Raw genomic sequence first — 11,598 nt, forward strand, 5'->3', positions numbered from 1 at the left:
AACGGCCAAAATGGAACTTCTTGGTTTCACCTGCTAGTCCAAGAACTCACCAGCTCTTTCAGGCACCTTCTGGCTTGTGCAGCAGGTAAACAGCTTTGTAAGATCTGCTTTCTTACTGCGTCACAAGTACTTTCATGCCAATTTCTAATTGCTACTGATATCTCTGCACTTTGATTCAGCTGTCTTTAAGTGCATCACGACAACCCAGTGACACAGCCAAAAGTAGCTAAGGAGCCATTTCCAAACGAAAGGAACTACTTCAGGGAAATGGCACCACTTGTATGTGAAGCCAAGGGCATCATGTATTTGCAAATTAAATACATACATATAACAATTCTTCAATAAGCACTCATGTCACTCAATTAAGAAATATCTCTGAGCCTTCCTCCCACCTGAGCCACAGTCACAAGCCTTCCTCCATCACTACAGTATCATCCTCTTACCAGATGGAGGCAATGCACTCAGGACCAAGCGGCTCCCACCTGCCGCTGCTGGGGTGCAGCTGCAGCCTCATCAAGAGCAGATGACTGCAGTGCAGGCTGTCAGCTCCAGTCCCACTCTGCTCCAGTCTGCCACAGAATCAAGCACATGCAGTGCTTGGACACAGCTGACTTAACTGGGAGATTAATTGGAGTAGAAACCAATGTAGAATTAAGAGCAAGTAAAGCAAAAAGAAATACAAATATGAACCATATATTTAAGGTTATAATAAACAAAACAAAACAAAACCCAAAAAGCAAAACTTCTCTTTCCTAAAGAGAAGGGACAGCAAAAGAAGAGGAACTGCCATGTCTTGAGCTTCCATTGTGAATCTTGGGCAACATGTTGCCTCATATAAAAACCCAGCTCTGGGAGTCATCTCATTATGTAAAAGACTCATTTGGGTTTATTTTTCCATCTTTATACCTGTGGGACAAATGCTGAAAAGGTGATCTGAGCACACCTTGAGGGCTCAAGACACAGAAGTCAAAGAAGAAGAAGCCATCAACTCATAGACATGGCCTGCAGTTCTGCCAAGGCAGACGTTCAGATATTTTGTCTTAGGCTCCATCATAATGAATGTGGCTTCTAAGCCATAAAACTCACCATCAGATTTCAGTGCACTTTAGCAAGGTGATAAATAGTATTTTTCATAAAGGAAACTGAGGTTTACGGAAGTGAAATAACAGGAGTAGTCTGTCAAAAAGATCTTAGAGTAGAAACTGAGATTACAGTGCACACACCTAAGAAACTCTTCCTTGAGAGCTGCAGGTAGTTTGTGATAGGTGTCAGAGTTGACACTTCAGTGCGATTATGGACTGATTACCTGCATCTAAGACTACTCTGGAAGAACTTGACAAGGTATTACAAATTTACATGGCTCTCAAGAGGCTACAGGAGGCTTTTCATGAGAAATCTGAGGATATGCTTTCATTTAAAACAAAACAAAACCCAACAGAAAATAGCTGTCTCTTATTACCGTTAAGTTGAATACGCTGGCCTCTGCTGATACCTTGGTGGAAAGGACCATTGTCAGCAGTTAAGAGGAAGAGAGGCATGTTATGGTCTTTCCTAGCCTGCTAACTGACTAACCTACTTGCTGGGGTTTTTTTGGTCACTGCAGACTAACTGAAGACCACATTGGCCTTCTGCAGACAGCGTTCATTGCCACAGGAGGAGCAATAACAGTGAGATAAGTTTCGACAAAGCAGCTTCTCTGACTCAGACGTACCTTTCTAAGGTTCAGATTTTCCCACAGAGCAGCTAACATTTTTGCTGGAGTCACATTTCTCAGCATAGAAGAAACAGAAGCTGTTTTACTCAGTCATTGCAGCGCTACGCACAAGGGACTCACTACAGAAACTGCAGAAAGGAGGAAACTTTCATTAAATGCATTCAGAGGTTAAAAAGCTTCAGAGTAAACTATTTGACTGAAGAATTAGGGCTGAAAAGGCTCCTAAACTAGCAGACACTTAACAAGTTCTCTTGCTGAACTTTTCATTAAACAGTAACCTTTACGCTGCCTCCAGGGAGCTGCCTTCATTTTGGTTCAGACAATGTTCTCATAGCCAAGGGGAACTTGGATCTTAAGCGGTGCCCAGGTCCATCCTAACCAAATGGCTCCCAGCAGGCAAAAAGGCCCACGACAGCAATTCAAAGTTTTCTACCCACAAAGGCAATGTGACTCATTTTATCTGACTCAGCCACAGAAATTGCCTTTCTCCAAACCCAGCTTTGCTCCCGCAGAAGCACAAGGAGCAGACAGCGGTCCTCCACCTCAAAAACAGAACATTTTGTCACCCTGGCACCAAACTTTGTTTCTCCAAAGATCCCACCCCAGCTTTACAGAATGGTCTGTGCTTTAATCCCCACTTGCTCACTGCACCGCAACATCGCTTCACCCCATGGCTGGTTGCCTCACTCTGTTCGCTTTCAAACAAACAGCTTCCAAAAATTACATACATCCAGAACCAGAAAATGCAACTGCTCTGCAGGGTGCCCTGGCAGCCCACTGGCAAGAAGGCAAACAGTACCAGAGAAGCTCAGGAAGTGTAAATTTGGGCTACAAATACCAGCACACAAATCCTTCCATTTAAAATACTTGAGGATCTTTGATGCCAACACACAGTAGTCCAAACCTTAAAAAATGTAGTGTACATTGCTAATAAAAAAAGATTAGGAAACAATATCAGGGCTTCTCGGCTCTTAAACAAGCATAGGATCTCCACAAAAAATAACAACTTCAGTCAAGGTTTTACAAGACAAACCTTTACAAGCAACAGAGAAGGCAGGTGTTGTGTAGGATGGGAGCTACAGACCTACAGACATACAGACCTATATAGAACAATGCATGGTGTCTGATGGCCAAGGTCCCTTGGTGAGTTATTAACATTAGAGGACATTGAATGCCCTCCCAGCACTAGCATGCAGGAGTCCAAGGACTATGTCAGAATTGCCCGGAGTTGGACTCGACGATCCTTACGGGTCCCTTCCAACTTGGGATATTCTATTCTATGATTCTGTGAAACCTGGCTCTCAGAATGGATGGATATCCCTGAATTCCATTGATGTCTTTGGGGAGAAACCCACGACTCTTCCAGATTTGTACTGCTGTTTTTGAGAACGTAGGGGGACAGAAGGAATTAACCCACATCCCTCTTCCCCTTCTCTTTTTCACCCGGGGAGCAGGCCGCATTCACAAAATACAGTAACAATCCTTATTATAAGGATAAATTCAGTGAAACTACGAGAGGAGCACAAATAGAACGAGTCACCTGGGACTGGGACTGATGACAAACACCGCTTAGCATGCTCAGAGCAAGATGTCAGCCACCAGAGCAATGGCTGCAGTACAACAACCTGACCAGAATACACCAATGCCTGAAAAGCAGAGCTCCTGGCTTGCACAGAGCAAAAGAAACGGCGTCAGAAAAATGAAGGAACGGAATGGCCACTGGGGACTTGCAACCCCGGCACAAGAACTTTGGTATTACCGTTCAATGCTTAAGCCACTGAGGAATGCCCTCCAGAGCTAACAGTTTATACAGAACGTAAATAATATAAACAGCTAAGTGCTGGAGGGTGTAGATATATACACGCAGATGTATGTATAAAAGAACGACAGAATATTTTATCTGTTTCACTCCGCACCATGAAAAGTAACACTACCACATAAATAAACAAATGTCAGCTCTTGGGAAATGCGGGGAGGCGGAAAGCACAAAAGCTTTCCTTGCCGTGTCCAGGAGAATAAATTTCTTCTCCACATGCACCCACACCCATCAGTCCAGCTCAGAAATCTGGTCCCCGCTCTCCAATTAGAAAATGCTGCTGCCAAAGATGCTTTCTCAAAAAGCAAAGTAACGCTGCCAGATTGAGCCCAAACCCTACCCCACTCCAAAGTCTCTCTTCTGCTGGTTTTAAACTGTCCGCTGGGAACAGACAATTATCAAATAATAGCATCAACAACATCAGATTATCACTTTAAGCTCTTTGATATGTTCAAGTGAACTCTGTTTCAAACCTTATCAAGTGTCAAATATTTACTCTGGAGCCCAGCTATGTAAACGACCCATCCTGTGCCACCAAACGTGGCAGGCGTGCTTGTAACAAGAGCAGAGGGATCTGCAAAGCGAGGGGAACAGCCGGGCTATTCTCACTGGAGGAAGCGTGGGGACAATCTTGCGTTCTGCAGAACAAAGAGAGCCCTGATAACCAGAACTCCCCAGAGAGCTACGACCGCCTTCATGCTTATCTGTGTGAATTTTTTTAACCTGGTGGAGCTGCAGCAAGGCAGGTGGAGCTCTACAATCCCCCCGTGGAGTCAGAGATGTGTCAAACCTCACATCCTCAGCGTGAGACTCTCACACGCTCCCGCCTTGTGCCTCGTCGTGCCAGAGCTGCACTTCCCACAGCTGAGGCTCAGAACCGTGCCACGTTCCAGGACCCCACGCGCCTCCGATCTGCCATCTGCTCTCAGCAAAAGGCCAGAAATGATAGGAATAACCATCGGTGCAAAGAAGGCTTCCACCGGATTTCCCCTTCAGAAACAACCCGCAGAGGATGGATCCTGTAGCCTCATAGATGTCCCTTCCCCATCTATTTATGGGCTCACTCTGTCTCATCCTTCCTGTTGCAAGTGCCCTCGGGATACCTGGTAGAGCACATTTCTCCTCCAGCTACAGGCAGAACAAAAGCAACATCCCACCATTTCCGGCCCATTGCTGCTCTCTGACTTTTCGAGAGGAGGAACACAATGCTGGGCTACCTGGTGGATGCCTCTCGACCATCTGAATTCATCCTATTCAGTCAAACTTAACATTTGCAAAAGTGTTCTAAGGAGTGCTGAGAACACGTGTCTTCATTACACGGAGTTGTGACTTAGAGCCAAAGCCTTTCTCTGCTCCTCAGCGAGGCAGCCCTACAAAGCAGCCGTGAGAAACTGCTGCGTGGAGCAGAGTGGGATGCGCAGTGACAGCATCAGCGCGGAGCAGCTCCATGAGCCAGCCGTTCTGCAGTGCCGAAGCGTGGCTCAGCGCCCCATCGTCACGCTGGCTGAAGTCACACACCTTGTCAGCAGGATTACTGAATGCAAGCACGTAAAATGAGGGGTGCTTCAGCAGAGCCTTCCTTCATCAAATACATGCAGAACGGCACAAGGGCTGTGCTGGCATCATCATCTGGCAAAGAGCGGGGTAACAAGCCCTCTAAGAAACAGAGGCAGCCTTTCTGGTTGCTGAAAAGATGAAAACCTGTACGTGTTTTCTTTGGGGCTGTTTCACTTAGCAGTTTCAAGCAGCTGCCTTCAGCTCTTTCATAATAATAGTAACAGATAGTAAAAAACAATAAAAAGAACAACACACAGGCCTGTTGCCTGACTTCAGAAAAAGGAGTTTTCTGGGACACACATTGTTATGCAAAAGCCTTATTGTTTTTTTCTTCCTGTAAGACAAGTGCAAAGCATTTCATTAATATGCACTGGAAAAATAAGATAACAGCCTTCTTGATTGTGACAAGGAATGCAAGGAGATGCAATCTGTACACCGGAGTCAGGTGGAAGCACCCTGGCTCCCCTTGGACACAACGTTATAGCATTGGCACTGACATCACCACCCCACTCAAGGCAGCAAAAGGGGCGAAAGTAACCACGGAGATCCCAGGTTAGGATCGGTCAGGAACTCAGAAGGACAGGTTCAAGGAAGGGAGCAGCCTATGTTGGGCTGCTCACACATCAGCCTCATGCCTCTTGGGGCTCTGAGCGCTTCATGGGTGCCCAGGACGGGCTGGGACACAGCGCAGCTCATCCTACAGCAACAGGAGATGGGGCTGAGACACATCCAGAGCAACTTCCATTTGGAAAAGGTCAGTGCGTTGTCTGCAACCTGGAGAACCCTTGTAACTCGGTGGCCGTAGGGCACCACCATGAGCTCTGCCCACCTCAGAGGTAATGAGGTTAAAGGACACACTCAGATGCTCAGCCTGTCTAATCTGAGGCATAAATGTTGACGGAGCCAACGCGAACGCAGCAGCCAAGCGCTGCCCCACTGGCACACAGCTGCCCTGGCCGCCTCCGGCTGCCCGACGCCCTGGGACGGAGCTCGGCACGGAGCTCAGACCGCGTTTTCACATCGCTGGAGTCTGGGCGTGGAGCTGCTGGGCTACAGCCCCCACAGTCCCAACTCCAGGAACGCGGGACGCCTTTCTCCAGGCCCCCACCCCTCACCCCTCGCCTCAAGCTGCGGGGCACGCCGGGCCCGGCCCCACCTTCGCGCCTCGCCCGAGGGCCGGCGGGGGCTCGGGGTCCGGGGGTCCGCCGAGAGCCACCTCCCGCCGGTAGGGGGCGCTGTGACTCACCGCCAGCAGGGCCGAGGCGCGCTGCTCCCCCGCCGGCTGCTCCCCGTTGATGCCGCCGTTGCTGAGGAGGTGCTGGTGGTAGTCCGGGGGCGCGGCGGCGGCGGCGGCGGCGGCGGCCGGGGCGGCCGCGCCGCCTCCCCCTCCTCCCGCTGTTCCCGCGGCCGCTTTGGGGTGCTTGGCGGCCTTGCGGGCTCCCTGCCCCTGCTGCACGAGGTGGAGGAGCTGCAAGGTGCTCTCCCGCTCGCGGTCGGAGCTCTCGGCGCGGCCCCGCTCGTAGCGTCCTTCGCAGCTGAGGTGGTGCTGGCGGCAGACGGCGATGCGGGCCCGCAGCCGCTCCACGATGGCGCTGTGCACGCGGGGCGCCGCCGGGCCCCCCCCCCAGCAGCCCGGCCGCCAGCCCCGCGGCCTGGGGGGGAGCCGTGTCGCCCATCGCTCGCTGCCGCTCCTCGGCCCTGCGGACGGGTCCGCTCCGCACTCACTGCCACATGGAGTCGGGGGGTGGGGGGGGTGGGGGGGGTGTAAGAGGCGGGGGCAGCGGCCCGAGTCCGGGGGAGGGCGGACGGCCCCGCGCCCCCCGCGCACCCCGCCCGGCCCCCGGCGGAGCTCGGGGCTGGAGGGAGGGAGAAGAGGGGGCCGCTACGGCTGTGCCACCATCAGGGTTGGGCAGCCCCAGCCGAGGGGCTCCGGTGGCTGAGGGCTGGGGATGGGAGTTGGGGGGGGTCCGATAGAGGAAGAAAAATAAAAATCAGAGGAGCCGCTGCCTCCAAAACGAAGCGCCGGGCGGAAGAAGGCTCCCTGGGGAAAGAGTGGGACCGGGCAGGTTTACTGATTTTATTTTATTTCGGGCGCGGGCGGGGGTTATTTCTTGAAGTGGAAATTGATGCGAGGAAAGGAACCGCCGAGCGCGGCCCGGCCCCCCCCGAGGTGTGGTTCGGAGCTCCGCCGGCTTTTCAGCGGTGAAACCCGCGGTCCGTCGTTCCGGGCTGGGATCGGTCCCGGTCTCGGTCCCGTCTTTGTGCTCTCGCTCCACCGCTCCTCTTCGAGCTGCGCCCGTCCGCCGCTGCGGGGTTCCGCGGGGTCCCGGAGCGCTGCCCGCCGCTGTGCGATCGGTTCTCGCGGCCGCTGGGTAAAGCCGAAGCGCTTTCGGTGCTTATTTCTCCCCTTAGCAATAACGAAGCGAGCTACAACCCCAGGCAAAGAACTCCTCTCGCGTACTTTCCTGTAGACTCCCAGACAGCGAACAGTTTCGAGTACAGTTTCAAGAAAAGCACTGGAGACAAAATTAAAAAAAAAAAAAAAAAAAAAAGAACCGAACCAACAAACACCGAGCCCCTCTTCTGCCAGCGATCACAAGCGGAGAGTTGCACTTACAAACTTGCAGCCTTCTGGCCCCCGAGCAGTCCGGCCGCTTTTCCTTTGTGTTTTTGTATATCCCATCCCCGGCTGCGTGCCGCGCTCCCGCCGCCTCCTCCTCCTCCTTCTCCTCCTCCGCCGCCGCCGCAGCCCGCGGCCGTGCCCCGCGGTGCGTGCGGGGCTCTCGGAGCGGGCCCTGCGGGGGCGGGGGGCGGGTGGCGCGGCGACGGCGCCGCCGGGGCCGGGGCGAGCGGCGGAGCCTCCCAGCGGCCGCGCGGGGGACCGGACCGAGGAAATCCCCTTTCGCCGTGCGCTCGCTCCGCCGTACCTGGGTGCCGGGCCGCAGGGCGGTGCGGAGAGCCGCCTGTCGCTCTCCCTCCCTCCCCCGTTGGCCGGAGCTAGCGGCGAGCGCGAGGGAGTTGTGCGATGTACCTCGTCTCTGCCGGCTGGATCGCTCTGGAACGGGCGGTAGAAAAACAAGCGGTGCCTTCTCACGCTTTGGGTCGAGGTTGGGATGGAGGAGGTGCGGCCCCGAGCGGAGTCACTTGGGTGTCCGGCACCGGGAAAGCCTCGGGCTCGGCGCTGCTCCTGCCCCTCTCCTCATTGGCACCGAGGGCGGCCGTTGAGAGGTCTGACCCTGCGGGCGGAGTTCTGGAGGTGGGCTGTGTTGGACGGGGGGGGATCTCCAGAGATCCTTTCCAACCCCTGCGGCTCTGCTTCTGTGAGGTGCAGAAATAGCTGGGCCCGGTCAGGTCTGTTAAACCAATGCACGGTTGTGCTGCCAGGTCTGTGTTGCCTGTGTTCTCACACACTGCTCTGAGAATAAAAGTGGCCTCAAGCACAAGGAGACACAGCGCTGATGCAAAACCTCAACTTGGTTCTGCAGTGCGGCCCATCAGAAAAGCTCACATGTTCCATCACAGCGTCCTGGGATCCAGGTCCTCCTGGATACAGAAGACCTGGTGCCAACCCTTCAACTTCCAAACTCACAAATCCTTTAAATGCTATTGGTGAAATGACACATTTCTTGAAATTCATTCCAAATACACAGTGCTGGGTGTATGGGGGTTATCCCCACACTGTTTGCATGACCCCCATCTCTCCAGGTGCTTTTCAGGATCTGAGTGTTTATGCAGTGCAGAGTTTGTTACCCAGCCAAAGGACAGGTTTGGGGATGTGCTATGTTCAGAGGAAGGCATTATAGCTAACAGGAAAAAAGGACTTTTTTTTGTCTAACCTTGAACAACTGAGGAAGAGTGGGTTATTATTTGATACGTAACGGTAGCATGCATCTGTTGAGAACAATGAGCTGGCAATGTTGGAAAAAAAATAAAGGGGGGGGGGGGGGGGAATTTTGTACAATAATGGACAATGTTACCTTTGCTTCGAGCCCCTCCGGGCTTTTTTTGTCACTGCTTATAGCTCAGATGTCTCTGCTGTGCAACAGTGACACAAATCCCGTGCAAAGGAAGCAGGGTTTTACATGATGCCTTGGCTGAGGTCTTCAGCGTTGCAGTGAGACTGAAATTGGTGGTGCTGCTTGGGGAGATAAGGAGCAGATGCAGGAGTCCTCGCCCACAAGCTGCTGTAGGGCTCAGAGAACCGTCTTTCAAAACAAAGATTTCTGAGTTGTAACTTTAAGATGTTTAAGATTCACTTTTCTTTGCCAAGCAGCATCTCATGTGTTTTGTGGTTTAATATAGATCGCTGGCAGAGCGAGACAGCTGCTTGCAGGGCTGCGTAGCAAGTCCAATATACAGCAAATGCTGCCCCTGCTGTCTGAGAGAAGGAAATACCCGAACCCCATCGCTCAGCCATTCAAGTTCTGACCGGGACGCTGCCGAATGTTACCAGCCCCTGGAAAGCAGTACCAGTTCTGAACGGGCTCGTTGCTTTCATAAAATCAGCTGGCTCTTAGCACCATCAGACATCATTTGTGATCGTGTCACATGCATTCTAATAGAAGCACACATGATGAAACATTAACGTAACAGATCCTGAATAATTGATTGGGGCCGCCCCCCCCCTCCCCCATCTGCCAACAATAACATGTGGCCTCTTGAAATGCTGTAGTAATCTCACGTGAACTGTCATGCTTGAGTATTTTTCTGTGTGAATTTCCTGCTGCTGTTGAAGCTCTGGGTTTCCTAAGTCAGCACCCTCTCCAAATCGGCAAAGCGCTCAATGGTGCTCACCATGGAAGTCCCACTGTGCTGATAACGTTCCAAAAAGTGAAGGAAAAGACCATCACCTATGTCAAAAATCCACGTCACTTAAAGAAATTAATTCTTGCTGAAATCTGGGCACATACTGTGTTCATCTGCGCTTAACAGTCATGTATCAAATGACTTCAGTTGTATTAACCCCACTGAAATGGCACATGCTTAGTTGTAGTGCCGCAGAGAATTCTGCAAACCAGGGCTCTCACTTTTCAGCCATTGCCACTATTTGCTTTCCAGTGAATGTTCTTTGCCATTTGGAACGACTGCAGCTACAAGCACACGTAGGCATGCTGAATATACCATACAGCTCGCCTGCAACATCACTAAGCTTCAGAGCAGAGCTCTGAACTGACTGCAGCTGGGTCAGTTTCCTTGCCCTGAAAGTTTGGACCCGAGGCTCATGTGTTATCGTGCTGTGAACTGTACAAAAGCCGTCTTCAACACACCTGGGTTTTTAATCAAGAATCTAATCCCCAGAGAAATCTAAAGAAACTGTGCCTACATCTTATAAATAGCAGGGGAAAGAAAAAAGCACACAACAAAAACACATCATCCCGTATCACCTAGAAAAGGACCACAATTCATGTAAACTAAACAGGAACATTTATGGAACGAAGAGGGTTCCTTCAACACCACTTCACATGCTCCTCATGCTATCCCTTGGCTGTTCAGTCATGTTTTCCTACATTCTTTTGTCTGGTCTCTAAATTCAGGTTAGAAATAGATATTTTTTATTTCTCAGAGCAGAATCAGCAAGCTAACTTTTTAAAGTGCACTTCATGCTGGCTGTTTCTCTTGGAGTAGCACTGTATTTGCATGCGTTTATCTAACACACCCACTCTGTTTATCCAGGAAGACTTAAAGAAGGATAAAACTACAAGCCTTTATTTATCCAAATAATAGTAAACTAGAAGAGCTAAGCATGGGAATTGCCTGTAATTCCCTGCTGAGCTACTAGAAATAGCTGCTTTTGGGAAACAGGAGATGCCTTCACCATGTTTAAGAAATACAGTATCAGCTATCTCCTGTTAGCAAAGTTTGCCATCCTGTTTGATTCACAAACGACTTTATTTCTGAAAAGAGAGGGACAAAGGGAGAAGAAACTTCATACTTCCCTGCCAGTATTGGACATAGAATACACACCTTCTCTCTTAGAAGTACATCGCGTTTGGCAGGCTGATCCTATGCATAAATATAAGGTGTGCAATTTTATCATTATCATAGTCCCAGGCCACAGAACTTCAACTAGAGCAGATGATTGAAACCCTACAGGAACTAAAGCAATTTCCAAGTATGATCATTAATCACCTGCTCCGGTTCTAATCACACACTGATCTCTCCTCATTGTTGCATTAAGACAGGCACTTTATCTTAATTAGAGCTACAACTTCAAAAACTAAAGACAATTAAAAATGCCCTATCAGAACAAACGTTATATCTTCTCACCCACTAAATTCACTCGAAGTCTCTGAAGTGGAAAATAAAGCATGAAAGATGGTGAGATCTCTGACCTCTCCCACTAGTTGTTATTTGCACAGAATTTCTCCACTATAAATATTCTTATCTCAATTGGACCTGAAAACCTTTCTTGGTAGGAGCCTTCTTTGCACTGTGTGCTATGTAGCACCGAGCAGTTACAGCTTGTCCTGCAAAATCCAAACTGAATTTTTACTTATATGGATCTTCTAAA

At 50.5% G+C, this 11,598-nt stretch overlaps 1 protein-coding gene and 1 long non-coding RNA gene across 2 annotated transcripts in view; both read right to left on the reverse strand.

The window, feature by feature from the left end:
• MAML2 (mastermind like transcriptional coactivator 2) overlaps positions 1 to 6,763 on the reverse strand; it is a 207,002-nt gene extending 200,239 nt beyond the window's left edge. The window contains 2 exon segments of the mRNA XM_042862551.1: positions 6,334 to 6,711; positions 6,713 to 6,763. Coding sequence (XP_042718485.1) covers positions 6,334 to 6,711; positions 6,713 to 6,763 — 429 coding nt within the window.
• Positions 6,764 to 7,154: 391 nt separating this feature from the next.
• Positions 7,155 to 7,837, reverse strand: LOC122175145. The gene is made up of 2 exons (XR_006177318.1): positions 7,705 to 7,837; positions 7,155 to 7,603 (listed from the first exon to the last, which is right to left on the reverse strand). It is a non-coding gene; the product is annotated as an uncharacterized LOC122175145 (long non-coding RNA).
• Between the last annotated feature and the right edge of the window lie 3,761 nt (positions 7,838 to 11,598).

This window comes from Lagopus leucura, unplaced genomic scaffold, assembly GCF_019238085.1.
Source record: "Lagopus leucura isolate 7727_CA_CO unplaced genomic scaffold, USGS_WTPT01 Super-Scaffold_702, whole genome shotgun sequence".
NCBI classification, from domain to species: domain Eukaryota; kingdom Metazoa; phylum Chordata; class Aves; order Galliformes; family Phasianidae; genus Lagopus; species Lagopus leucura.